Source organism: Macrobrachium nipponense, chromosome 9, assembly GCF_015104395.2.
Source record: "Macrobrachium nipponense isolate FS-2020 chromosome 9, ASM1510439v2, whole genome shotgun sequence".
In the NCBI taxonomy this organism is placed as follows: Eukaryota; Metazoa; Arthropoda; class Malacostraca; order Decapoda; family Palaemonidae; genus Macrobrachium; species Macrobrachium nipponense.
In genome coordinates, this window is record NC_061110.1 from 66,176,798 (window position 1) to 66,204,126 (window position 27,329).

The 27,329-nt window shown below is 40.8% G+C and overlaps 1 protein-coding gene across 6 annotated transcripts in view; it reads left to right on the forward strand.

Annotated features, from left to right (window-relative positions):
- The window catches only part of LOC135218644 (cocaine esterase-like), a 150,643-nt gene that overhangs the window by 89,978 nt on the left and 33,336 nt on the right, over positions 1–27,329 (forward strand). For 5 of the 6 annotated variants that reach the window (XM_064255087.1, XM_064255085.1, XM_064255089.1 and 2 more), the window contains 2 exons: positions 14,262–14,445; positions 27,050–27,133. In XM_064255087.1, coding sequence (XP_064111157.1) covers positions 14,262–14,445; positions 27,050–27,133 — 268 coding nt within the window. The remainder of the gene's footprint in view (positions 1–14,261; positions 14,446–27,049; positions 27,134–27,329) is intronic. The other variant, XM_064255090.1, reaches the window with a different exon arrangement.

The following is a 27,329-nucleotide window of genomic DNA, read 5'->3' on the forward strand; positions in this document are numbered from 1 at the left end:
CTCATCCAAATATAGATTCCTTCGTGTACTCCCTTTCATCTTCAACTCAATCATATTCGTGCTCGGGTGGACCATCATCCCACACTTCTTCAAAAACCTATACCCTAGCAACATACCATACTTATCATTCGTCCCTTCAATCCTCACAAGTCACTCTCATCCATTGCTACCCCACCAATTTCCATTTTCTCACATACCACCCTTACCACAGGCATACCCAAATTCCCTATTCCTTGTACCTCCCCTTTACACTCCCTAATTTCACATTCACTCCTCAACTTGTCACATCCGTTCTCAAAAAGAATATTTACACTGCACTCTGTCATACACTCATGTGCTTTACTAACAAACCCTTGTTTATGCAATTGTACCAGAGGACCCACCCAACTGAATCCCCTTTTTGAACTAGTTTCCCGAGTTGCTAGCTTGATTCACTCTCTTCCATCTACACACACTCGCTACATGACCATCTATTCCACATTTAACACATTTCGCTCATTGCTCTCTACACATCCTCGCATAATGTCCGTTCTTCCCGCAATTACCGCAAATCAAATTCACATGGGTACCCCGACATCCACTCGCTATGTGCCCTACCTGTCCACACCTGTAATATTTAACATCCTTATCTTTCTTACTCTCACTCACTAAATGGCCTGTTTGCCCACACCCAAAGCACTCTCCTAATGCCCACCGACACTCATTCTTCTTGCGTCCTGGCTTCCCACATCTGTAACACCTCTTGCTCACAGCTAACTGACCCTAACCTTCTGACACTTGCACTTCAATCTCTCTTAGGTTTCACCACACTTACATTACTTGCTCTAATGCTCCTATCAACCACTCGCTCTGCCATTTGCCTCGGCCCTTCTAAAACTTTCTCCCAATAGCTCTTAAACTCAGGCATACCCTCATTTACTTTGGTCCTGACGCTGACACTTCTGCTCTCATACACCTATCTAGCTTGTAATCCCCAAATATCTCTAAAATATAATTCCACGTTAACCTTTCATTCATCCATCTCATTTTCTCCTTATGCTTTAAATTTATAAACTCATGCACACTCTCAGGCACTTCCTCACTAACTCCTTACAGTCACTTATTCCCTCGTCTCCAAACTTTTTCCTAGCTAACGTCTCCAACCGGCATACATGAACTGACAATGGCTCACCAACATTCATTCTTGCCTCTTTTCAAAATTATGCTTTCTCCTATATCTAATGCTGCTCTTTATCCTCTGCCTGTTCCACAATCCTGGCTTTCACACACTCATACGGCACATTACCTACACTCATTACCCCATACATACTCAACAAAAATCCCATAAAAAACTACCTAACTCTCTTGCCCGGACTCTCTTGTTATCCCCATACTTAGCCACACAATATTTCTCATACTCTCTGAAAAAGTCCCCTATGTCCCTTCTACCATATCTTGCACATCGGGGTACCTCTCTCATATACACCACCTTTCACACTTCCTACTCACTCTCACTCTCACTTTCACTACTTCCATTCTGACTTTTCTTACCCTCTTCTGAATACAATGAATCTACTTCCATACTCACATCCATACTTTTAGCCATACCTTTCTTACCCTTCTTCTTCCTACCTACCAATACCCACTTACCACTATATAAATCACTCTCATCCTGTACCTCACTCTCAACTCTATTCTCATCTTCATTCATTCTCTTCTTATCTTGCCCACCATCCTTACTAATCTTCTTCCCTTTAGCTCTTTCTTTAGTCTCTACTCCCTTCTTACCCTTCTGCTCTGATCTATCCTTATTCTGTACCTTCTCTTTCTTCTCCTCATTTGCCACAACCATATCACTTTCCTCACTCACACTTTCATCCACTTGTTCTTTCACTTTCTTAATCGCTCCTGACCTGTCACGAGACCCAGGAGACCTACCTCCAACAGCTCCCTCTCCGAAAAACTCTTTCATTATTTCCTTCACCATCTCTTGTATATTACTCATCATCGATCTCAACTTTTCATCCACCTTCTTAACCATCCGCTGCTCGGCTTCTTTCACTTCCTCTTTCATTCCCTCTTCTGCACTCCTCATCACTCCTCTAAACTCTTCTAACTCCCTCATATACTTCTCACACTCAACCCTTAGCCTCTCATTCTCCACTTCCATTGCTTTCCCAACTTCCCTCGCTAACCTCAGCTCCTCCTTCAACCTCTCTACCTCACTTAATCCTTCCATCCTGACTTTTCCTACCACTCATACACACAATGCACCAACCGTCCCGTCTCTGCCACTCTAGTAGTCCTTGTTCGGGCGCCAAAAATAATGTGGCGGGATCACAAGCAAGCAAAGAAAGCAACAAGATCTCCCCACATTTACTTTATTGAACATGGCTGACAAAAAAAGTCCCCCCAGCCACACTTTCCCCTTTACGGTACTACTTACAGAGGACAATTGGCTTAACGAGACAGAACACACACACACACAAAAAAAACATGTACTCACCTCAGACTTGAGTTACTCAGGGCGAGATGCTGTGCCGTCCACTGGATACAGTTTTCGAGACACAGCAACTGCTGAGAATCACAACACAAAACAACCAACCGAGTACTACAACCATACAACAACTCAACAACACAACAAGGTACTGTGCAGACGGACACCAACAACATCAAAACAACCTTACAAGTCCACATACAACCACTCACAAACAACACCAAAAACTCACAACAGCTCACCAACAACAACACTCAACAACTCACAACTACAACAACTCATATACAACTCAACAAAAACTCACAAGCTAAGCAACCTTCCAACACACATGCACAACAAATTGAACAACACAGGCACAACAACTTTAACCATACAATATCAATAGCAAAGCAAACAACAATTCAATCCAACACACTGACCATTAACAATATCCAAGACCGCTGCCAAAAACGTCTGTCCAGTACAGACACTGATCGCCCAACAAGCAAACCATTGCTAACTATCCACCCACCACTAACGCTCTTTCTTTCTCTCTCTAGACAGCTCGCTCACTTACACGCTTCAGAAAAATACACATGCACTTACGCACTACGTTACAGCAACAGTAAACACAAACATGACACATCAAACACGAAAACACTTAAACTCTCAATTACTCCCGACAATTAAAAAGAACCCAACAATGCTCTCTCTCTCTCTCTCTCTCTCTCTCTCTCTCTCTCTCACACACACACACACACACACACACAACCCTCAAAGACATCAAATGGAACTACTGCAAGCGTTTTGTGCTAAGACTTTGTCATCCAGTGTTTTTTTACACAATTTGGGTGTGTTGAATCCAAATCTGCTGGATGATATTTGATATTTTTGTTAAGGCTAGATAGCTAAAAACAAAATGGCTGCTGAAATAGCGATTTATACTTGTAACTTCTATACTATTAAGAAATTTAAATAATGGAATCAGACTAATCTTTAGGTCAGGTTCTTGAGTATTAGAACCTTTTTGTATATGAAAGCCATTTAGATCACAAAATCCAAGATGGCTGCTCATTAGTAAGCTAAAATCAAGATGGTTGACAAATTTGTTTTGTACAATTTGCACTAGAAACATGGTCAAATAGCTGATTGATACTAATTTTTTGGGTAAGTAATTCAAAAATTATTTTGTTTTTCCAGTAGGGGATTTGGATTCAACACACCCAAATTGTGTATAAAAAGAAAAAAATCCAAGATGGTAAAATCTAACACCAAATGCCCGTAGTTGTAAGATTTATTTTGGAAATTGTGCCCCACAGTATCAACATTATTTTTCATTCATAGCAACAATAATTTCATCTTAAGTACATTATGAAAGATAAGATTAAGAGTTGCTGGTACAGGTGATATAAAGTTTTCATCAAATAACTCAATGGATGAAATGTCACATGTTCTCTATGTTCCTGGTTTGAATGCTACTTTGTTGTCTGTGAGTCAATGTACAGATCGTGGTATTAATGTCCTGTTTACATTGAAAGGTTGTCAATTTGCTGATGCTGATGATCGAGTTCTCAATGGTTCAGTTTTAAGTACTGGAAGCTGACAGAATGGTTTGTATCTTCTTGATGGAAAACCACACACTGTCACTTTTTGTAAGTAATGTTCTGGATTATGACCTGTGGCATCAAAGATTAAGGTATGTTGGTCAACAAAAAATTGAAGTTTTTGTGTTTTCATTCTGATGATGTGAAATTTACAAAAGTAAATGATGACGTGTGTTACTTGTGCTTTAGGTAAGCAACGAAGGCAAAGTTTTCCATGTTCAATCTCACCCAAAGTTTCGGAAGTCTTAGATCTTGTACATGCAGATCTGGGTGGACCACTTCCAGAGAATTTTGGTGGAACCAAGTATGTGCTCACAACTGTTGATTTAGCAACTCTGAAAAAAGCCATCACAGGGCCAAAGAAAGCTGCTAGTGTCAGTCCTTCTATAAAAAGGGCTAGAAACTATAGAATTTAAGAAAGAACTCATAGCAAGTGTTGTAGGCAAGTATGTAATGTTGCATCCAGACCTCAGTAAGAAAATGCCTATGAGAAGTGCTACAGTTATTGAATTTAAGGTCATCAGAGGATGGTTTGAAACATTAAAAAACAAAAGGGCATATATAATGTGCCAACTTCAATGTTTACGCACGTTTGCAATGTGGAGTGATGAAAAAATTGTGTAGAGAATTATCATCCCAACAAAGAAGATGTAATCCATGTCTCTGGCATGCCTTATTTCACTTTGGGCAATTTAAAATTTACCTCTCTATAAAAAGTATTTTTTTAATATTTTTGGGTGTCTGGAATGCATTAATTGGATTTACATTATTCCTTATGGGAATTACTGTGATAGTCAGTAGTGTCGGCAGCAGTCTATTGAAGGCATTGAAAGTTAGTTAAGTTGTGTGTGATCCAACAACATAGGCACAACAACTCCAAGGCAAACAATATCAAACTCAACAAAAACTAAACAACAAATCAATAACACACAACTTAACTAACTTTCAATGTCTTCAATATACTGCTGCCGACACTACTAACTATCACAGGCTCTAACCCAAGACTGACCAAAAACTCTGATCCAAACAACTAACACAAACTGCACCGGCAGACAACCCAGAACTCACCAATAGCTAATTCAATCATTAACCATCCATCCACCAATTACACCTCTCTCTCTCTCTCTCTCTCTCTCTCTCTCTCTCTCTCTCTCTCTCAAAGACATTGTCAAATGGAACTCCCATAACATCTCCATATTTCCTCCCCCGCTACATTTGACAACGTCTCCTTACACTCGCAACACCTACACTAAATAGCCTTCCGCAACACCCATGGATGCTCAGATGCAGACCCCCTGGATCATGTTTGAGGGCCCTCAGTTACACCGCCATCCACTTCTCCCAGACCACTTCCAGCAGACTCCCATTACCATCTCCCTCACTGCTATCCTCCCAAATCCCATTCATTATTTCATCTAACCCTTCTAACTCTTGTCCTAATATCTCTCATAACTCTGCCACCAAATCACTTACCTCATTTATACTCCTGCCAAACTCCTGAAGAGACTCATTCATACTGCCAACCACATCCTTACCACCCGATTCCCTTCCTGGCAAAATTTCACTAAACCCTGACAATTCAAACCCACACACGCTGTATGTATCATTCTTCCCCTCAAAGTCATCTGTAATACATGCCTTATCCACTATTTTTACCCTAACACTAACCCCTCTATCATGCAGCTCACGTTCTTTCTTCCATACTCAACTAACACTAACTGCCGATATCCTAGACCCATTTGCTCACTGATGCTCGGCTCACATTTATTCACTCCAAACAACTAGCTCATCACATTCTCCCAAACACACTGTCATATACTAGAGGACCCATCCAACTGAATCCCCTTTTAACTTAGTTTCCTGAATTCCCAGCCTGACTCATCCTCTTTCGCCTACACACACTCGCTACATGACCTTCCATTCCACATTCAACACACTTTGCACGCGGCTCCTTAGGGATTCTATCATAATGGCCACTCTTTCCACAATTACCACAAACCTCGTTCACATGGGTACCCCAACATCCACTCCCTATGTGCCCTACCTGTCCACAGCTGTAACATTTAATATCCCTATCTTTCTTACACTCGCTCACTAAGTGGCCCGTTTGCCCACGCTCAAAGCACGCTCCTAACGCCCACCGACATTCATTCTTCCTGTATCCTGGCTTACCACATCTGTAACACTGCTGCTCTTGCTCACAACTAACTGACCCTACTCTTCCAGCACTAGCACTCCTATCTCTTTTAGGGCTAACTACACTCACAGTATTTGCTCTAATGCTCCTATCAATCTGGTATAACCTCAGTTACTTCAGTCCTAACACTAACACTTCTACTCTCTTTCATACACCTATCTAGCTCATAATCCTCTATTATTTCTAAAATGTCCTTCCACGTTAACCTTTCATTCATCCATCGCATTTTCTCCTTACATTATAGATTCATAAACTCGTATATGCTCTCTGGTACAGTTGCCAACAACTTCCACACTAACTCCTTACACTCATTTATCCCTTCGTCCCCAAACATTTTCCTGGATAATATTTCTAACCTATAGACATACATTGACAACGACTCACCAACATTCATTCTTGCCTCTTCAGAATTTTGCTTTCTCCTATATCTAATGCTAATCTTTATCCTCTTTGCCTGTTCCACAATCCTGGCTTTCACACACTAATACAGCACATTCCCTACACTCATCATTACCCCATACATACTCAACAAAAATCTCGTCAAAAAGCTACCTAACTCTCTTGCCCGGACTCTCTTGTTATCCCCATACTTAGCCACACAATACTTCTCATATTCCTTAAAAAAGTCCCCTATGTCCCTACTACCATATTCCTCATATTGTACTCATCGGGGTACCTCTCTCATATACATAGCCTTTCTTACTTCCCACTCGCTCTCACTCTCACTTTCACTACTTCCATTCTGACCCTTCTTTCCCTCTTCCGAATACAGCGAATCCATTTCCATACTCACATCCATACTCTTGACTACGCTCTTCTTACCTTTCTTCTTTCTACCCACCTGTTTCCACTCACCACTATCCAAATCACTCTCAGCCCTTTTCTCAATGTATTCAGTCCTAGTCTCATCCTGTCTGTCACCCTTACTGACCTTCTTTCCCTTAGTCGTCTTCTTTTCCTCAGCCCCCTTCTTATTGTTGTCCTCAGGTTTATGCTTATCCTGTGTCTTCCCCTTCTTCCCCTTGCTTATTACAACCAAAGCACCTTCATCACTCTTACTCTCATCCATCTGTTCTTTCACTTTCTTAATCACTCCTGGCCCATCACAAGACCCAGTAGGCCTACCTCCTACAGCTCCCTTTCCCACGAATCCCTTCATTATCTCCTGCACTGCATTCATCACTACTCCAAATTTTTCATCCATTTTCTCAACCATTCTCACTTCCACTCCTTTAACCTCTTTCATTTTCACTTTCTCACTCCTTAGCACTCCTCTCATTTCCTCTAACTCGCTCTTCAGCTCTTCTCACTCTACCCTCAACCTCTCATTCTCCACTTCCAATCTTCCCTTAGCTTCCCTTGCCAACTGCAACTCCTCCTTCAGCCTCTCCATCTCCTTCAACCCTTCCATCCTCACTTTCCTTCACCAATCACACAACTCACTACCCCAATCATCCTACAGCTGCTGCACCAGTAGTCCCTGTTCGGGCGCCAAAATTAATGTGGTGGGATCACAAGCTCAAAAAACAAGTGGGTAAAATAACCCCCCCCCCCCAATAAACTTAACTAATCCAGCTGCCAAACTCCCCCTCAGCCACACTTTCCTCTTTACACTACGGAATACACACAGGACAATTGACACACCTACACACAGAACAAAAAAACACAAACACATTTACTAACCACCTCCAGATACCCTGGGCTATGCTGTGCTGTCTGCTGGTCAAGGTCGCTGAAACACTAACAACCTTCACAAACCAACTCAGAGCCAACAACAACACAACAACAACCAAGGACCACAATAAAAGACCACTGCACAAACAATTACTAACACCAAAAAACATCAACACATACACACACCCACCAACAACACCAAGAAATCACAACAGCTCACCAACAACAACCCTCAACAACCCAAAACCACACCAAGAAACCACAATAGCTCCCAACAACAACCCTCAACTACAACAACTCACATATAACCCAACAGGAACTCACAAGCACAACAAATCCAACAACACAGGCACAACAACTCCAAAGCAAAAAATATCAAACTCAACAACAACTAAACAACAAATCAATAACACACAACTTAACTGACTTTCAATACCATCAATAGACTGCTGGCAACACTACTGACTATCACAGGCTCTAACCCAAGACTGACCAAAAACTCTGATCCCAACAACTAACACCAACTGCACCAGCAGAGAACCCAGAACTCACCACAGCCAATTCAATCGTTAACCATCCATCCATCAATTACACCCTCTCTCTCTCTCTCTCTCTCTCTCTCTCTCTCTCTCTCTCTCTCTCTCTCTCTCTCTCTCTCTCTCTCTCTCTCTCTCAAAGACATAGTCAAATGCAACTCCCATAACTCCTCCATAAAAGCAACTGGAATCCACGCAGTTGCAAGGGGAAACTTGATTTGCATGGATGCCACGGTGGTTAAGAAGTCTGTGCGGTTGTGTGTGAGCACCCCCATGCTCTGCCATTCACTTGACATCCGCTCGGATGCAACTGCCATGTGTGAACAGAGTAAAAGTCTGACTTTCCATAAGTTATGACCTTAACCTATTGAATGGAAATGTAACCTAATCTCAACACTATAGTTCACCTAAACTTATCCTAACTTCAATTTTAATACAGTGGAACTTTGGTTTTCATTCCAGAATGTCTCACGAAGTCCAAAATGTATGAAATCTGTAATAGGAATTCCCAAAAGGAATAATGTAAATCCAATTAATGCATTCCAGACACCCAAAAATATTAAAAAAATACTTTTTATAGAGAATAAACAGTTTTCATACTGAAAACAATTAGAGGTAAATTTTAAATTGCCCAAAGTGAAATAATGCATACCAGAGACATGGATTACATCATCTTTGTTGGGATGATAATTCTCTACACAATTTTTTCATCACTCCACATTGCAAACGTCCGTAAAAATTGAAGTTGGCACATTATATATGCCCTTTTGCTTTTGAATGTTTCAAACACCCTCTGCTGACCTTAAACTCAATAACTGTAGCACTTCTCATAGGCATTTTCTTACCGAGGTCTGGATGCAACATCACATCCTTAGAAGGACTGACACTAGCAGCTTTCTTTGGCCCCGTGATGGCTTTTTTCAGAGTTGCTAAATCAACAGTTGTGAGCACATACTTGGTTCCACCAAAATTCTCAGGAAGTGGTCCACCCAGATCTGCATGTACAAGATCTAAGACTTCTGAAACTTTGGGTGAGATTGAACGTGGAAAACTTTGCCTTCATTGCTTACCTAAAGCACAAGCAACACACATCATCAGAATGAAAACACAAAAACTTCAATTTTTTGTTGACCAACAGGCCTTAATCTTTGATGCCACAGATCATAATCCAGAACATTACTTACAAAAAGTGACAGTGTGTGGTTTTCCATCAAGAAGATACAAACCATTCTGTCAGCTTCCAGTACTTAAAACTGAACCATTGAGAACTCGATCATCAGCATCAGCAAATTGACAACCTTTCAATGTAAACAGGACATTAATACCACGATTTGTACATTGAATCACAGGCAACAAAGTTGCATTCAAACCAGGAACATAGAGAACATGTGTCATTTTATCCATTGAGTCATTTGATGAAAACTTTATATCACCTGTACCAGCAACTCTTAATCTTATCTTCCATTATCACCAACAACACCACCCTGATCAAATTCACAGTCTTTGTAATTTACAAGAAATTTCTTGTCCAGTGAGACATGCCCTTCAGCACCAGAACCTATCACTATCTCGCTATCAGTATGTCATGCAGACAAAACACACAGAAAAGTTTCTTTTGGAGTAAACTTCTTACTACCATCACTTCTCTTGTCATGTTTCTTCTCACTAGCAGGCACCTTGTAGTCCTTCGGCTTAGGACACTCCTTGATGGGATGGCCCTTTTTGTGGCAATGTCAACAACGCATATTAGATTATCCTTCTGCCGGTTGTTATTGTTACCCTTCTTGCCAACAGACATCTTGTTGGTAAAGAAAGCAGCACTATCACCAGACTTGGCACCAGTGACATCTCTATGTTGACTATTGTCCAGTAGTTTGGTGATGACAGTATCCAAAACCATTTATCCTTTTCTCCAGCACACAGAGTCATGACCAAACTGTCATACTCACTAGGCAATCCTTGGAAAATCATGGCTATCAGGTACTTGTCCTTAGCTTCTTCTTCCAAACTTTTCATTTCTTGCCCCAGAGATGTGATTCATGCCGTATAACCCTCCATATCACTGAAGTCCTGAAACCTTGCCTGGCTCATGGCTCGAACTAGATATGCGTGCTGCCAATTGTCTTTGGTTTCAGCCTTCTTCTTCAGAGCTTCCCATGCCTATTTAGTTGTTTTTGGGCTGTTCATGTACCAATAATTTTGAGGGTCTACCATGAGGCATAAATTAGCAAGAGCTTGTTCTTCACGGCTCTCCTCATCTGCTGTATGGGTCCTTTGCTCGGCCTACCACAATCCCTGTCTTTGTAAATAGTTAGTCATGGAGAAACACCAATTCTTGTAGTCTTCTCCCCTTTTCAACTTTGTGATTCCAAAGCCACAGAATCCAGTAGTACCTTAAATCTCTTGTTGAAATCAGTAGCCGTTCTCAGTTAGCTCCTGGGCCCATAAACTGTGATGATAACGGGCTATTTGACCAATTAGATATTAAGTTTCCAAGGATTGAGCTGGAATGATGGAGCGTACACCTTCCTAAGGTGAGCATTTATTCAGAACTAACGGGTACAAAGGGGTTTGCAATGTGGACCCCGTAAAAAAAACACACACACACACAAATGCATGTCGCAGATTATAGTAATACCAACTGTTGGAAACTCACATCAAAGATGATATAATTAAGTCTGTTAGTTCAGCTGAATGGGCAGCTCCTATTGTTACTGTTATGAAATCTGAACTTTGTGCACATTTGTGGAGATTTCAGGGAGTTGAATCAGTGTTTAAGTTGTGGTCAGTCTCCATTACCAAAGAATGATGAATTATTACTAATAAATGCTAGTGGATGAAGAGAACCAGAAGTACTTGGTAATTAATACCCATAAGGGTTTGTTTAAGTTTAAAAGGTTATCTTTTGATCTATCTTTTTCCCCTGCTATTTTCCAAAGGTTTATCACTGGTTTGTTATAAAATGTTGATGGTGTTGGTGTCTATTTAGATGGCATAATTACCAATGGAGAAACAGAAGAGGAGCATGATCTTAGATTTTAGTAAGGTTATAGATATTTTGCAAGATCATAGTATTGAGATTAATAAGAGAAAGTGTTGTTAAGGTATCTTCATTAGAATATTTGGGATATCCTGTTTCTGGTGAAGGTGTCGACCTTCTGTTAAAAAGGTCCAATCTATATTAGATGCTCCATCTCCCACTTCTGTTGCAGAAGTTCAGTCATTTCTTGATATGTTTACATATTACTGTAAATTTGTTCAGAATTTTTCAAGTAAGTGTGCTCCCTTGCATGATCTGTAGAAAAAGAATGAAAAATTCACCTGGAGTAAAATTGAACAAACTGCTTTTGAAACTGGAGAAAGATTTGGCTGGAAGTCCATTGTTATGTAATTATGATGGAGAAAGTTAATTGATTATGGAAGTTGATGCTTCACCCATTGGAGTTGGTGGTGTTTTGTTACAGAGATGATGGAAAAGAGGTTCCTGTATATTTTGTGAGTAATGTAAACTTTTGTCTGCTGAATGGAACTATGCTCAGATAGATCATTTGGTAAAGGAGTCAGAGCCCACACCAAACCAATGCACATGTTCAGCGTTAGGCTTTGCTGTTATCTTGTTATGATTTTGACCTTCTCTATAAGGCAGGCAGAGAGAATGTAGTGGTTGATGCACTTAGTAGGTTGCCTACTAAGTCTGATACCGAGTTTCATACCTCTGTTGAATATATTAAGCTGATTGAAGCAGTAGATTTTGATGATATTTCTTTTAAGGTTATACAGAAATGTACTTGAAAGGATGAAGTTTTAAATAAAATACTTCAGTGTATTAAATTTCGGTTTGTTTAAAGGGGATCCAAGATTGTCTGAGCATGATGCCATGAAGGATGATCTCAGTTTATATGATGATGTGGTACTGTATAGAAACAATTGTCATAACCACTAGATTGAGGTGTAAGGTGTGTTGCATCACTTACATAGTGGTCATAATGGTATAAATGTCATGAAATCAGAAGCTAGGAATTGGGTTTGGTGGCCAAAGATTAGTCAAGATATTGCACAGGTTACAAAGAATTATCATATTTATTATACTAATTACCAACCAAACGAAGCTCCTCTTCTTTCTCGGCCTTCATCTGGTAAAGCGGGCTTTAGATTACACATAGATTATGCTGGACCGCTGGATAATATGTATTTTCTTGTGATTGTAGATGCTTTTATTAAGTTTATGAATGTCCATGTTACTTCCTCAATGACATTAAATGTTACTATCGAGTTGCTTAGGAAAACCTTTTCTAATTTTGGTATTCCAGTTGAGATTGTATCAGATAATTCATCATATTTTGTTTCAGAGGAGATGAAGGCTTTTTATAAGAAAAATGGTGTAAGTCTTACAACTCCTGCACCATTTAACCCTTCCTCAAATGGATTAGCTGAGCAAGCTGTGAAGATTTTTAAAGAAGGCTTGAAAAAGTTTAAGAGTGGATCTTTTAACACTAGGCTTTGTAGGTAGATTCTTGTGCAATTATAGAAGTAGTTCACATTCTAGTACTGGAAAGTCACCTGCTGAGCTATTGTTTGGTCACTCCTTCAAAACAACCATTGAATCAGTTAAGGTCCATTCTAAGAAAATTAGATATTTGGAAGTTTTGTCAAAGAAATGGTTCTCTCAGGAAACTCCTAAATATAACAGAGATGCAGTGTTTGCAAAACAATTTGGAAGAGGAGCGCCCTGGGTTGAAGAGAAAATTTCAGAAGTTTTAGGAGTAAGAAATTATCTTCTGCAAATTCATAATTTTGGAAATATCCTATGGAAGGGACACCATGACCAATTAATAACTAGATATACTAGTAACCTTGTTAATCCAACTAAGGATTCGTTTTCACGTTTCTTCTAGTAGTGTACATGGATCTTGTATCGATAATCTACCTGCAGCCTCAGAAGGTTGTGTAGAATTTTCTGATAATGATGTAGTACCATGTAATGTTCAAATAAAAATCCATCCATCCTCGAAAGGGCAGTGGCTGAAGGGAAGAGACTGTCCTCTTATTAACAGGTGTTGGGTCCCTGGAGCATCTAGAAGATCATGCTAACAGGTCCTGAGTGCTTTTCTTCTGAAGCTCAGAAGAAATGTCAATAACTGTCGACTTAGGGAAGAGGTGGTGATGATCAAGAGGTGAATATAGTAGGACGGACTTTTGAGAAGAAGTAACTCTTCACTGTAAAAGCATAGAGTGAGGCCAACTCTTGAGTGCCATTTCTTATGCCTTTATCTGTGCAAGAAAGGACATTCAGCCAATCCATCGCAATGTCCTCTGGTAGCAAAGAGGAATTCTTGATTTTATGGGCTAGAGAACCCACCATCCAATCCAAAAAACTTAGAACCTCAAAGAAGACCTCCTGGGAGGATGCAGCTACTCCCAGAGCAGGGGTAACTGGCTACTTGTATGATTTGCAGTCTCTGGGTTCATCCCTTGCTGCAAAGACCCACTGTTGTAGAGGTGTTTCTGGCCAATTAGCTACACCCTACATTAATAAGATGAGCATCGACTAGAGGCAATATCTACCTGTATCAGCTCTTATCAGGTAAGCAACGATGCTGTTATATACAAGCACTACTGCGATTTTCCAAATTTTAAGGCTGCCGGCAAGGGAAACTGTAAGCAATGTATAATTACTTGGTAGGTATATATAAAGTTTAATTTTATCACAAAAATGTAATTTTTATCATAATAATAATAATGATGATAGGAGATACTTATATAAATACATTCAACACTGTTCTGTAATCTTTCAGAGCCGTGATCCCGTTGTGGGCAATAACAAAATTGGCCCAGTTGCTCAAGATTCAGCTTATGCCAATGAGACAACACTGTTCCTGCCAGATCATCCACTAAAGTTGCTCTCAGCAGGAAAAATACATCAAGTGCCTGTTGTCATGGGTGTTACCAGAGATGTGGGAGGTTATCTTGTAGACATGCGTAAGTTTTGTGAAGTTTTTGTGCTGATCAAATTACATATTATGGGTTGGAATATGCTTTGCTTGCTTTCTAACTTAGCAGCTTTGATTATACAAAGGCAATGTGAATGCTGATGACAGATTATTAACTCATACACTTTTGAACGAGGTAGTTAGGCAGTTAATTACTGTCCAGCTGGCAGGAGTCCTGCCCACTCTTATGTAAACAGTCCATTGTTCCCACACAATACACAAACCCTCTGTCTTTTACATAAGGAATTACTTTCAGCAAACCTGGAACAGCCCTTAAACTTTTGAACAAGGTGGTTAGGCAGTTAATTGTCATCCAGTAGGATTTATACATTCCAATTCGATTTCAGCCGTAGTCTGATTGCCGTTATGCTTTTTTCTTGGTGGGATCTTTCTTGTTTTGTTATTTGATTATAAAAACTGCTTGTGTGTGATATTTACATAATATGCAAACCCACAAATCATCTAACCTATGCGGAAGGCTGTCAACCAGCATGTCTCTCCTGGTGTGGACAGCAAGGGTTGTATCCACTTCTGCTCACCAGTTAATGTTGACCCTCATGTCCTCCGCACCAGTTGCAAGGGCCATGGTTGTAACCCTCAATCTACTTATAATGAGTGTTATTCTTGGTCACCTGTGCAGTAAGTGAAGTATACTGGCAGGAGGCAGTACAAGAAGTAACCTTTCAAAGCGTCGTCAGAGGGGTATAAGCTGCTGACTACGCCTTTGGTTGCTAACCCCCTTTCTTTGCTTCTTCCTCCTGCTGACCTTCCACTCTTGGCTGTCTCTCCTTCGGGAGCCATCTCTCCCTCTTCATCTTCACTTTATTTGTTGTGTGAAGATCATCAGCATGAGTGGGGTGGGCGATCAAGACGACCTTTTCTCGGGGGGCCTTCGTTCACTCTGAGTGGGGAAGTTTTTCCCTCAGGGTGAGAGGAACCTCCCTCCACTTACCAGACTTTGTCTTCTCCAAGTCAGTCAGGTGAGCTCTGGTAGACTTGGACCTCCTTGGGGCTCTCGGATACCCCTTCAGTGCAAGGTCTCTTGGCACACTTGAAGGCTTCGTGTATGCTGGAGTTTCCAGTTTTGACACATGCCTCTATCACCACCACCACCATGATAATGACTATGTATTTGCTAAAGTCCCTACATCAGTGTGAACACATTTTCCAACCCTGATGACCCTGGCTGTGGTGGACCAGACTGTTCCCGATTACACTGTGACCCTCCTGCCTACTTACTGTATTCATGGCTCCTGCTGACTGTTACCCTTGCTACCTCAGCTGCTCTGGCTGCTCCTGTTGTTCCTGCTGCTCCCCCCTGGATGGGAGACCCAGTTGTGAGCACCATCATGAAAGAAGCTGTTGAAGAAGAGAAGTTGTAAAGTGTTGTAGTTGTCATCTTCATCTTTGATTTCATCTGCCGCTGCCTCCTCCCTTTCTGATGTTTGCTGGCCAAAGGGGGAAGTCTTCTTCTCACCAGGAGCTTACAGCCTCAAAGAAGACTGGAGCACGTTGGAAGGGCAGTGCAAGTTCATGCCTGGCATTGTCTGAGCACTTGGCTCCAGCCAGCTCTCATTCACATTTGCACAATCAATTCTGCTTTCTGGAGGAGTGTGCAAGAGCACGTTCACATGATCCTCTAAGCTCTCTTTAGGACAGTGATGTGCTGCAGTTGCCACCATGGGTTGGTGATCACCCACGGCTTTCCTCTTCTGCTGGTTCTTCCAGCAGGACAAGTAGGAGTGCTCGTTCCCCCTCACCTATCCCATCAACCTCCTTGGTTTACACTGTGAGGAGTGAGACGGACAGGAGGGTCTCCAATGAGTATGCTTCTTCTTATCGGAGATCTACCATGAAGGCCTAAGCCCTGGGTTCGGTTCTCGAACCGACTGTTGTATGCCTAAGTGGTTGAGAAGGGATCTCAGGGGTCTGCCAAGGTTCTCCCTCCTGTGGGGAGAGTTGATTAGGAGGACCGCATCCTGGAAGGACTTGAGGAACCTCTTTCCCAGAACGCAGACACTCCCAAGACAGAGGACCTTTTCAGAGATCATAGCACCAAGTCGTCAGCACAGTGAACTTGGGGAGAGACTATGGCTGCTTCTGTGGATTGTCCTTCATGCCTCAAATCTTATTGGGGTCCAAAAAAGGAACCCAAAGCTTCAGTGGGGCTACCATGGTCCGCACTTTCTGAAGGGGTGCTCAATCAAGTGAATAACCTGGTCTCTGGGCAGGGTAATTTGCTTCATTTGAACTGTTCGGGTCAAGCTAGCACTTTCTCGGCCCCAAGATGACCCAGGCTTCTAAGGACGCTCACAGAAACACCCAGCCTTCTTCCACTTCTGCCATAAAGGGGTTGCAGCCGTGTTCCTTTCAACATACTTTCTAGTCGGGAAGGATGCTGGGGGTGGGGGGGGGCATTCCCTTCCAGCTACTGCCATTGGTGGCTGGGTGCCTGTCAAGCCATTGGGCAACATGGCAGCAATATGGATCCGAGTCCTGGGTAGTAGATGTCCTTGGGAGGGCTATCTACTTCCCTTCAAGTCTCGGCTACCCCCCACCAACAACCCGGTCCATCTCCCAACTTACATTCCCGGCTCGCTGAAAGATCTCGCACTCCAGGAAAGGTGCAAAGCAATGCTGAAGAAAGGCGCTATGGAAGTCATGACACATCGGTCCCCAGGCTTTTACAGCCACATTCTTCTCATAAAGAAAGCCTCAGGGGTTTGAAGATTTGCTAAACTCGGTTCACAATGGAAACATCATGCTCGGTTTTTACTTCTATCAGGGAGAACAACTTCATGCTTACAGTGGACTTGAAGGATGCATGTTTTCAAACATCCATCCATTTGTTCTCTTGCAGGTACCTACATATGCTTTATCTTTGTGGAAGCAGTATTCCAATTTAGATTACAGTCAACCCCTGTATTTGCGGGGGATGCGCACCAGACCCCCGGCCCCCCCACCCCTCCACAAATACCTAGAACCCACGAATACCTAGAACCCCAATCTAAAAATGCTTATAACTGCATATCTTGAAAGTTCAAATACCATATGTATACTTAAAGTATCATCCTACATCAAATATGTATACTTTAAATTTTGTTAAAAATGACTGCTGCTTCAGCACTATTAATCTTGTAAAGAGTCTTCTCTATCTTTCTGATGATGGCTTTCTCGTTGTTGCTTAGACTGGCGAGCAACGCACCAAAGGGCATGGTAAAATTCGATATAGTCATTTGATTTATTATTGCTTATACAATTCTCTCTCTCTCTCTCTCTCTCTCTCTCTCTCTCTCTCTCTCTCTCTCTCTCTCTCCAACGTGACGTTTCCTCCTAATCCACCGGACATTATCAAGCGATAACTGCTAAGGGACTGAATTCCAGTGTTGTTGTTTAAGATTAAGCTGGCCTTGTGCCAGCACGGGCTCTTGCTCATAGAGCAGCCCATATAGAATTCCAGTGGCGAGTCCATCTTCTTATATCGTGATGTTGCAGGCTCTTGAGTACGGTCAGAGCACCTCTCCGGCAGGTCGAGTTTTCATTGGTTCCTGGGAAGGTGACTCATACGGCGGGGGTTTACGAGTCTTGCAGACCTTCTCAGGCAGGGGTATCACCGGGAGCCTCTTGATTGGCTTCTACCTGAGTGATGTCACCCCTGGTATTATTCTCATGTCCGGTGTTTGTTTCATGCACGCTGGTACTTTCATTGGGGGGGAGGGGTGTGCTCCTCCTCACACACGTCGGTATCAGGAATGCTTCTTGGGTGGTATTAAGGGGAGGCTTTTGTTCGAGGATAAGCAGCGCTTCTAGGAGACGCAGACATCGTGGGTCAGGTGCTCTCCTGATGATCTTAATATTCCTGACGATGTCGTCTCTCGTGATGTTTCTCTGGTGTATCTGACCCACGACGTCTGCGTCTCCTAGAAGCGCTGCTTATCCTCGAACAAAAGCCTCCCCTTAATACCACCCAAGAAGCGTTCCTGATACCGACGTGTGTGAGGAGGACCACACCCCTTCCCCCCAACGAAAGTACCAGCGCGCATGAAACAAACACTGGACATGAGAATAATACCAGGGGTTAGTCACTCAGGTAGAAGCCAATAAAGAGGCTCCTGGTGATAACCCCCCCTCCCCTGAGAAGGTGTGCAAGACTCGTAACCCCCACCGTATGAGTCACCTTCCCAGGAACCAATGAAAACCACCTGCCGGACAGGTGCTCTGACCGTACTCAAGAGCCCCCAACATCACGATATAAGAAGATGGACTCACCACTGGAATTCAGTCCCTCAGCAGTTATCGCTTGATAATGTCCTGTGGATCAGGAGGAAACGTCGCGTTGGAGAGAGAGAGAAAGAGAGAATTGTATAAGCAATAATAAATCAAATGACTCAACCGAATTTTACCATGCCCTTTGGTGCGTTGCTCGCCAGTCTAAGCAACAACGAGATAGCCGTCATCAGAAAGATAGAGAAGACTCTTTACAAGATTAATAGTGCTGAAGCAGCAGTCATTTTTAGCAAAACACGCTTACGAGAGGGTCTCCTTCCGAGATATACTTTAAATTATTATTCTATTACTGTATTAATCTTTGAAATAATATTATCATCATTTCAAAGTCATCTCAAACATTTTATCGTTAGAAATATATACGTACAGCCAATACATACATATCTTTTCGAGAGAGAGAGAGAGAGAGAGAGAGAGAGAGAGAGAGAGAGAGAGAGAGAGGTGGTTGAACTAAGTATCTATTTGTCTTTCTATCAATCCATTTCTCATTCTATCCTTTTGGGAGAGAGAGAGAGAGAGAGAGAGAGAGAGAGAGAGAGAGAGAGAGAGAGAGAAGGGGGAAATAGAAATGAGATGATCAGGTTAGCAACAATTTAGACCGGTGGTCACTTTCTGTCAAGTAATGTGACATTTCTGACAGGCCCAACCTCCCCCCTCACTTCACAACTTAAAAGGCAAAAGACAGGGAAAATTCTGTTCTTTAATTTTCTAAAATACTAACTAGTTAGGGAAATGCATAAATATTTTAATAACAGTGTAATATTATTATTATTATTATTATTATTATTATTATTATTATTATTATTATTATTATTTAGTCTTACTAATATTTGAAAATTAGTACTACTTTGTATTAGGTAAATCATTTATTTATCATACAAAACAGAGAGAGAGAGAGACAGAGTGAGAGAGAGAGAGAATTATTTTTATTATTTAATATAATTTAATCTTATTAAACTTTAATACAGTATTAATCAATATTAATAGTTGAAAATTAGTATATAATTTTTGTATCCTTAAAATTGATTTAATCGTGAAAATAACATTAAAATACATTAAGGAAGATGGTGCTTTAGTCTTCCAGAAGGAGTACAGATCACACGGGAATTAAATAGAATAGGATGAATGAATGGGCTAGGGGTAGGGTATGATATATCTGAGCCTAGTTCTATCCCGTATCTGAAAGTGCATATATGTTGTATAGGTGGTAAAAGGATAAACCCTCGGCCGGTAGAACAAAAGCAATGGTAGTACAATTTTGGAAGTCGATGTGTTTCCTGAAGGGAGATAGTATGACTAACTGGAAGCTTTTTTGCTTGTGCAAAGCAGACACGCGTGAAAGACTTGGGAATGCATCTGGTGCTGGCTATGTTACCCTTGCTACAAACATTCCTGAATTTTATAAGTTAAATGCAATGCCTATACCATTTCATCCCCAAAGGCTTGATGAAAGTGATGGAATTCTGCAGACCTTTGAAAATAACAAAGTTACATATCATGAATCAGGTATGCTGAAGTTCAAAATCACAAAACTGGAAAGGAAAAGGAAGTCATCGTGTAAGACAAAAGAAGATAAAGCCCCATCAACAAAAGTCACATGTAGTACCCAGAAGGCAGGTGAAGAAGATGCAGAAGACTCTAAAACTGAGAAAGAAGGAATCTGCTTTATTTGTGACAAACCAGCACCAATCAAAGATTTACGATTGGCCATGGAATGCATTGGCTTCACACAAAAAGCTGGAGCGATGTGCCATGAACCTACTATAAACTTCTGACGTCTGTATTCCAGAACTGGAGGCCTTCAAAATGGGAAGAGATTTGGCTTGCCTACAAGGAGAAATTGGGAGAATGCCTAGCCACGGCATGTAACTAAAAAAATGCACTAATTGTGGCCAAAGCAGCCAAGATATTGAGGAAGCAGATGTTTGAACATGAGAAAGAATTTGATGGAACTTTAGCAACATATACTGAAAGAGAATATGTACCACCAAGTTTGTTGGGATTTGTAAATGTGCTGCAAAACACTGGTGATATAAAACCCCAACTTACATATGGAATATCATCTACTGATCTAGCTTTAGGACAACTTTTGCACCTCAGCTGTCAGAAGACTCCAGTATCTTCAACATTTACCAGACATTCTAAATCAAGAGAACCTCTGTTTCCAATATACCATGATCTCCTGGTCATTGCAAAAACCAGAAAGTGTCAATTAATTGATACATTTCATCAACATGGAATCAGCATCAGCTATGATGGGGTTTGGGAATTGACTAAAGGGTTGGGAGAAACAGTTGTAGCAAGGGGTGTGGAGGAAGTAGTAGTTTGTCCCACTACACTAAGAAAAGTCTCTTTACAACTTGTGCTGGTGACAATCTAGACCATAATCCAAGTGCCACAAGAGCACAAACATCCTTCCATGGTACAGGCATATCTTCGTTTCAGCATCTGAGCACTGATGAAGAGGGTGAGGACAGAAACTTGGCCTAAATCATCCAAAGTGGAACAAAGTAAAAAAAAAAGTACCTTTTCCCTGAATATTACATGAATGTACTCCTTGTTCATGCTAAACATGAGAATCCCCTCCCTTCATCCAGTAGAGGTGCAGGACACCAATAAGTTGTGCTTTCTAAGCATATTTCTCTCGAGTATGAAATGTCTTAGAGAGTCAGTTTGTCGGACAGGAGTGAAAATGCTGTGTCCATATCATGGGCAGTATATCATGCTTCTCAGAAGCTTGCCATCAATGTTGTTTCTTTTTCAAGAGGCAGCACATTCAGTTGCAATGATGAAACATGCCATGGATATTGCAAGGGCAACCACACAATTCCTCATTGTGGGCCAAACCCCAGTTCTAGTGGTTGATCAGCCATTATTTGCAATTGCCAAGGAGATCCAATGCAAATGGCTGTTGTGATATGGTGATATGGTTATCATGTTTGGAGGGCTGCATTTAGAAATGACAGCATTCAAAAATCCTTGGTGATCTCTTGAAAGATAGTGATTGGACTTGTGCTCTTGCAGAAGCAAAAATAGTAGCTACTCTTGGAAGAGCAGATTAGTTTATCTCTGCTTCACATGTGAAGAAGACATGTGTAGCCCACCAGATGACAGCTTGCAGTTTATATCAGTTGCACAATGCTGCCTATATGGCATATATCCAGGAACCAGAAGGAGAAAGTGAGCTAAGTTGTGAGAGCTGGATCAGAAAACGAGAGTTTGTCTCCACAATTCGACTTTTGGAATCTATGTCATACTGGGAGCCTTATTTCAAATTGTACAAAGACGTGCTGCAGGAACTCATTCCTTTCTTCTTTGCTCTGGACCATGTACATTATGCCAGGTGACTTTCAATTCATTTAAAAGACATGGGGGTTCTCCAAAATGACACATTTATTGAATTCACAAAAGGAAATTTCACTGTTCATATAACCACCGTTTTCTTTTTCCTCAATGGCTATAGACCAATGCACGAGCAGAATAATGCTCATGTGAAAGGACATTGGGGAGCCATCGGCCTATTTGAAGATGCAGATGCTCTCAGAAAGTGAAAGTGGCTGGTCCTGAAGTAAGCCGCCTGATTGATGAGTTTAAGACTAGAAGTGATGCAGATCCAAAATCTGAGGGAAAGCATCCTGATGAAGTTAAAACTGTGCAGAAAAGGTTTCTTGAAATGGTTGAGAATCTAGCAAAAGTAATCAAAGAAATGGGCAGCCCTTCTGTAAATATTATTTTGTCCAGTGGTTCTGCCCCTTCATATTTAATAGCAGGTTCCAGTATTGTGGTATGGTCTTCAGTTGTGAATAGACTAGTAAAAAACTTATTCAGTAACTCTGCTTTTTCCAAGTCAGAGTTCCCCAGGTTACCTCTATTGTCCCTTAGGGGACCTATGCTATTTTTTATTGGTTTCCTACTATTAACATGAGCAAAGAATTCTTTTGGGGTTTCTTTACAAACTGATGCAACTCTCTTATCCTCCTTATTCTTTGCATTTCTTACTAATTTGTCCACCAATCTACAGAGTTCTTTATGCCTGCTCGCTTCTATTGGTGTTGGGTGTGGGTTCATTGATTTGATTTGTGCAATCTGTCTCTTTCTCTTATCTTATTTTAAATTTCTCTGTTGAACCGCTTTGGCTGAAGGTTTCCATTTGTTAGTATTTGCCTTAATGGTATACATCTAGAGCACTTTCCTGTGTATTCCTCATGAAAGGCTTCCCAGTGCTTATCTATGCTTGTATTCTCGTCGTACTCTAGATTTTAACGTACACCTTTAGTTTTTTTAGGTCTTGTTGATGGTAGTCTAATCTCATTAATATAATGCGATAATTTTATGGTCACTTTTGCCTAGATTCGTGCCTACTGAAAGGTCAGATACTAGATTATCCTCCATTGATAGGACAATGTCTAGTATGTTGTTTCCTCTAGTAGGTTTGTTAACCCATTGGTGAGGAATTCAATTTTTACAAAATCTTAACGTCTCTTTCCTTCTAAGTTTGATGCGGAGGTCATTGTGTCCCAATGTACTGCTGCATTGAAATCTCCCATTATTATGCAGAGTTTGTTGCTCATCTCTTGTCCTAGTAGTGCATACAGCTCCTCATCGGACATTTGTGACTGGTGGGGAGGTCTGTACTCTAGTATTAGAGCTATCTTCCTCCCTAGGCTGTTTAAGTTGATGCCAGTCACTTCTTCCTTGGTTGTAATTTTACACTCTATTGGACTGAGGTGGTCCCTAACATATAACATAACGCCTCCACCTTTTTTATGGAGTCTATCTTTTTTGAACAATTTATATCCAGCTATCTGGTACTCTCCTACAAAGTCTCTTGTTGCCTCTTGTATCCGTGTTTCTGTGATACCTATTATGTCTAATTCCTCACTTGCTACGAATGCTTTGAAGAGATCTGTTCCGAATTGATTGTGCATTAAACTATGCCACTCTGAGGGACTTTTCTGTCTTCTCTTTTGTCCTCGGTGGCTTTATTAGTTTCCCTTACTATCACTGTTGCCTGCAGTGCTACTACTAACCAGCTTCTTGGAGCTTTCCAATTTCTTACCTTGAAAGTTCAGTTCATTGAGGTGTTTCAAGAGGTTTTCGTTGAGAAGGTTTCCTATTAGTTTTGATCCTTCCAAATTCAAGTGAATGCCATCTCTTTTATATAGTTTTTATTCCCTATAAAGCTGTCCCAAAAGTTTACAAACATAACACCTTTTTCTTGGCATATTAATTCCAGTCTGTCATTGATTCCGATTGCCTTGCTAAGGGAGTAATGGCTTACATTGGTTCTGGGCAAAAGTCTTATAAGAATGCCATTATCAGTTTTCTCTTGGATGTTCTCTACAATTTTAGTCAGGTTGGCTACAAGACCTTCTGTCTGGCCAGTTCCTCTGTCTTTTAGAAACAAGTCATTTCCACCTCCCTGCACTATGACTGCACTTTTTCTACTGTTTACCTTGATTTTTTTCACTACCTCGGCTATCTTCTGTGCTCATGCACCTGGGTAATAATTAACTTTTCTCTTACTTCTGTTTTTGGCCACATAATTTAAGCCCTGCTCTTTTACCTACGAGTCTCCGATTAAGATTGTTTCCTCTTCTACTTCTGAGAGCACAGCAAATCTATTCATTGTGTCGATTCCTTTTTGGGGACAATTGTGTTTTCTGGCTGCTATCACTCTTCTACCTACAGCTCTCTTGAATTCATCATTTTTATTATTGCAAGCTTCTCTCTTTCTAGTGCTTGTTTCTATTTCATTCTGGTTCTGGTCTTAAGCAATTGTTTTCTAATCTCCACTATGCTCTCTCTGTTTTCTACAATGTCGTTCAATTCCTGTTTTTCTTTCTTAAGGTTTGTAACTTCTCTTTGTAGGTCTCCAATTTCCTTTTCCATCCTGTCTTCTCTTCTCTTGGCTTCGAGTTTGTCCTTTGTCAATTCCTTTAGTTCCTTTGCTAATTCCTCTACTTCCCTACTCTGTTTAGCTATCTCCTGTTCTTGTTGACAGGAGAGACAGACACTGAGACTACCTAGCTTTGATGCCATGCCTCTTTGTAGTCTGCATACCACTTGTTAACACTGCATTTCGCACATGTCTGATTTAATTTTAGCTTTTCTTGTGTCATCTTTGTTTGGATCATGGTTTCAATATTCCTATCTGTGCTTTTAATTCAGTATTCTTTCTATTGTGACCGGTTGAAAAGGAAAAAGGAGTGTTTGGTTGAGTACTTCCACAGTCACCGCATCCGCATACCTATGGACAGTTTTCCATAGTTCGGTGCCAGGATACCTTTTATCGCTGCCACAATAACATACGGTCTCCCTGTTGTTAGACGATCCCAAACGTGTCGCAGCTTCCAAATGAGCAACACAATTAGCCTAAGCAAATGATTTTTTACCAGGAGTGAACAGCAGCATCCCTTAAATTACTAAACTTCCAACAGCCATGAACAGCCAGAATCTTATGACCTGAATGCTTCTCCTCCAAACATGAAAATCCCCAGGGAATGGTCACACCAGCAGGCCCCATGGGTAGAAAGTTCCACAATCAATGTCACAGAAGCTGGTCTTGGGTTTTTAGTTTGGCTAGGACTCCAACAAGGCACAAAAGCTCCGCAACCTCAGAGCAGTTTAGCCTTCACTCACAGGGTAGTGGTTGCAGGGGTGGTCATTCATTACACGAAGGAGTGAGCTTAACGGGGCACATTAGCAACACTCCATTTCTGCATCCCCAGATGCCCCAGGATCGCTCCAATCCTGGTCTTTGGAAACCTGCAAGCATCTGCCCTGCGTTATTTAAAGTTTCCAAAGCCTCTGTTCTGATGCATGAGGCAGCTGTCAGCTCCTTACACTAAACTTATGTCTAAGTTTTATATGTTTTTTCAAATTAAAAGATGTATACAAGGAAGAAATCCTCGCAGTCACAAGATGAAATAAATCAGAGAGAGAGTGGGATGGTAAGATGGTAGAGAGAGAAAAATAGACGGTCCAGAAAGATAAGCGCACGCGGTCGAAAAAAAAAAAGTGTTGACGAAAGACAGGAGCAACCGTCGAGACTTGACAAAAATTTAAATTAAAATTCCTACTTACTCTCCCACTCCAGCTGCTGAGTGTCCCATCAGCTGAATAATACTTGGCCGGAAATCTCAGCTGAATGGGTGGTGAGAAAGGGATTATAAAAAAGGGGAAACAAGATTTCCTTTATTTTAGTAAGGGGGAGAGTACTGGCTTTTGAAAAGTGGGCTTGTGTGATGAATTTGGTGTTTAGTTTTTCGTATTTGTCTCGTTTGATGACTTTGTGTTTTTTCCATTTTTTTGTAATGTGTGTTTTTCTGTAAATATGTGATGTGTTTTAGTGTTCATGTTTGTTGTTTGCAGTTGAGTGATGGATGATTGAGCTCCCCTTCACGTGTAAGATTTCCGTTGGCTTCGACGGGAAGACTCTTAGGTGACAGCAGTGAAGTGAATGCCTTCACTATGGAAGTTTTTTTCTTTTTAAGTGCTTGTCCTCTGAATGCTTGCCCTGCTTCACATCAAGTATTATCTGTAAATTGCTGTTGTGTGGTTATTGATTTTATAATGGTGCGCATGATGAAATCTGGTTTTTATCAAACATTCCAATAGGAAATATTGTAATCTTAGTACATGGTCTTCAAATAAGTTGTGTGCACTTAGAGTCTGGTGTACTCATGTTCCCAGTAAGAAATGATAATGCAAAATATTGTCAAGTGATTGTTATAGATGTATTCAAAGGAAATTGAAAAACATTGTGAGATGAATCAGAATGTGAACTAAGCTGACAGTGAAGTTGTATACTTAATTCCTTGTAAAGAAAAACATTCTGGTTCTCAAATAATCTATGCTGGCAAATCCCAGGTAGACTTTATAAAGATTTATCTTTCAAATGTGCATCACCTACCTGCCTGTAGTTACTTAAGGATATAGTAACATGGTAAAGAAAGTGAATGGAGGAGTTCATTGTAGCTTAGTTAAAAACAGACGGAACAATCATCTGAAAAAGAATTGCTTGTGTTTACTTAACTGTAATATTAAGATTAATACACTAGGTTAAGGATCTTTTGATGGTCGTTGTAGTATTATTCATTCTCGTCACGGCTAACGGTAGTTGACTGCATCTTATATTCATAAATTGTTAAGGAAGATATGCTGTCTTTGGCTCATCCCAGAATGGTACATAGAAATGACAAAGGTCTTATTATCTCAGGGCCGAAAGTTCCAGTTTTTCTTTAGTTGCAATTAGTTCTATGATGAGCAGTTATTAACCTCAGGGAATATACTGTCTGTTTCAGTATTGTATGATTTTATCCGATTCCATCTGGAGGAAAATCCGAGGTACTTGGAAGGACTTCTTATTATGCTTATTAAGGAATGTGGTAAGTAGAACTTTTAAGGTCATAAACTATTAATGCTAGATAAATACCATCATTAACAAGTTTTATTCAAATCCATAACCTTACATTACAAGACTACTTACAGCTCATTACAACGTAAGATTAATATCAAGGAATAAATTAGGTACTTTCCAGTACTATTTTAAGTAATTAGAAAATTGTATTAATTTATTAATAA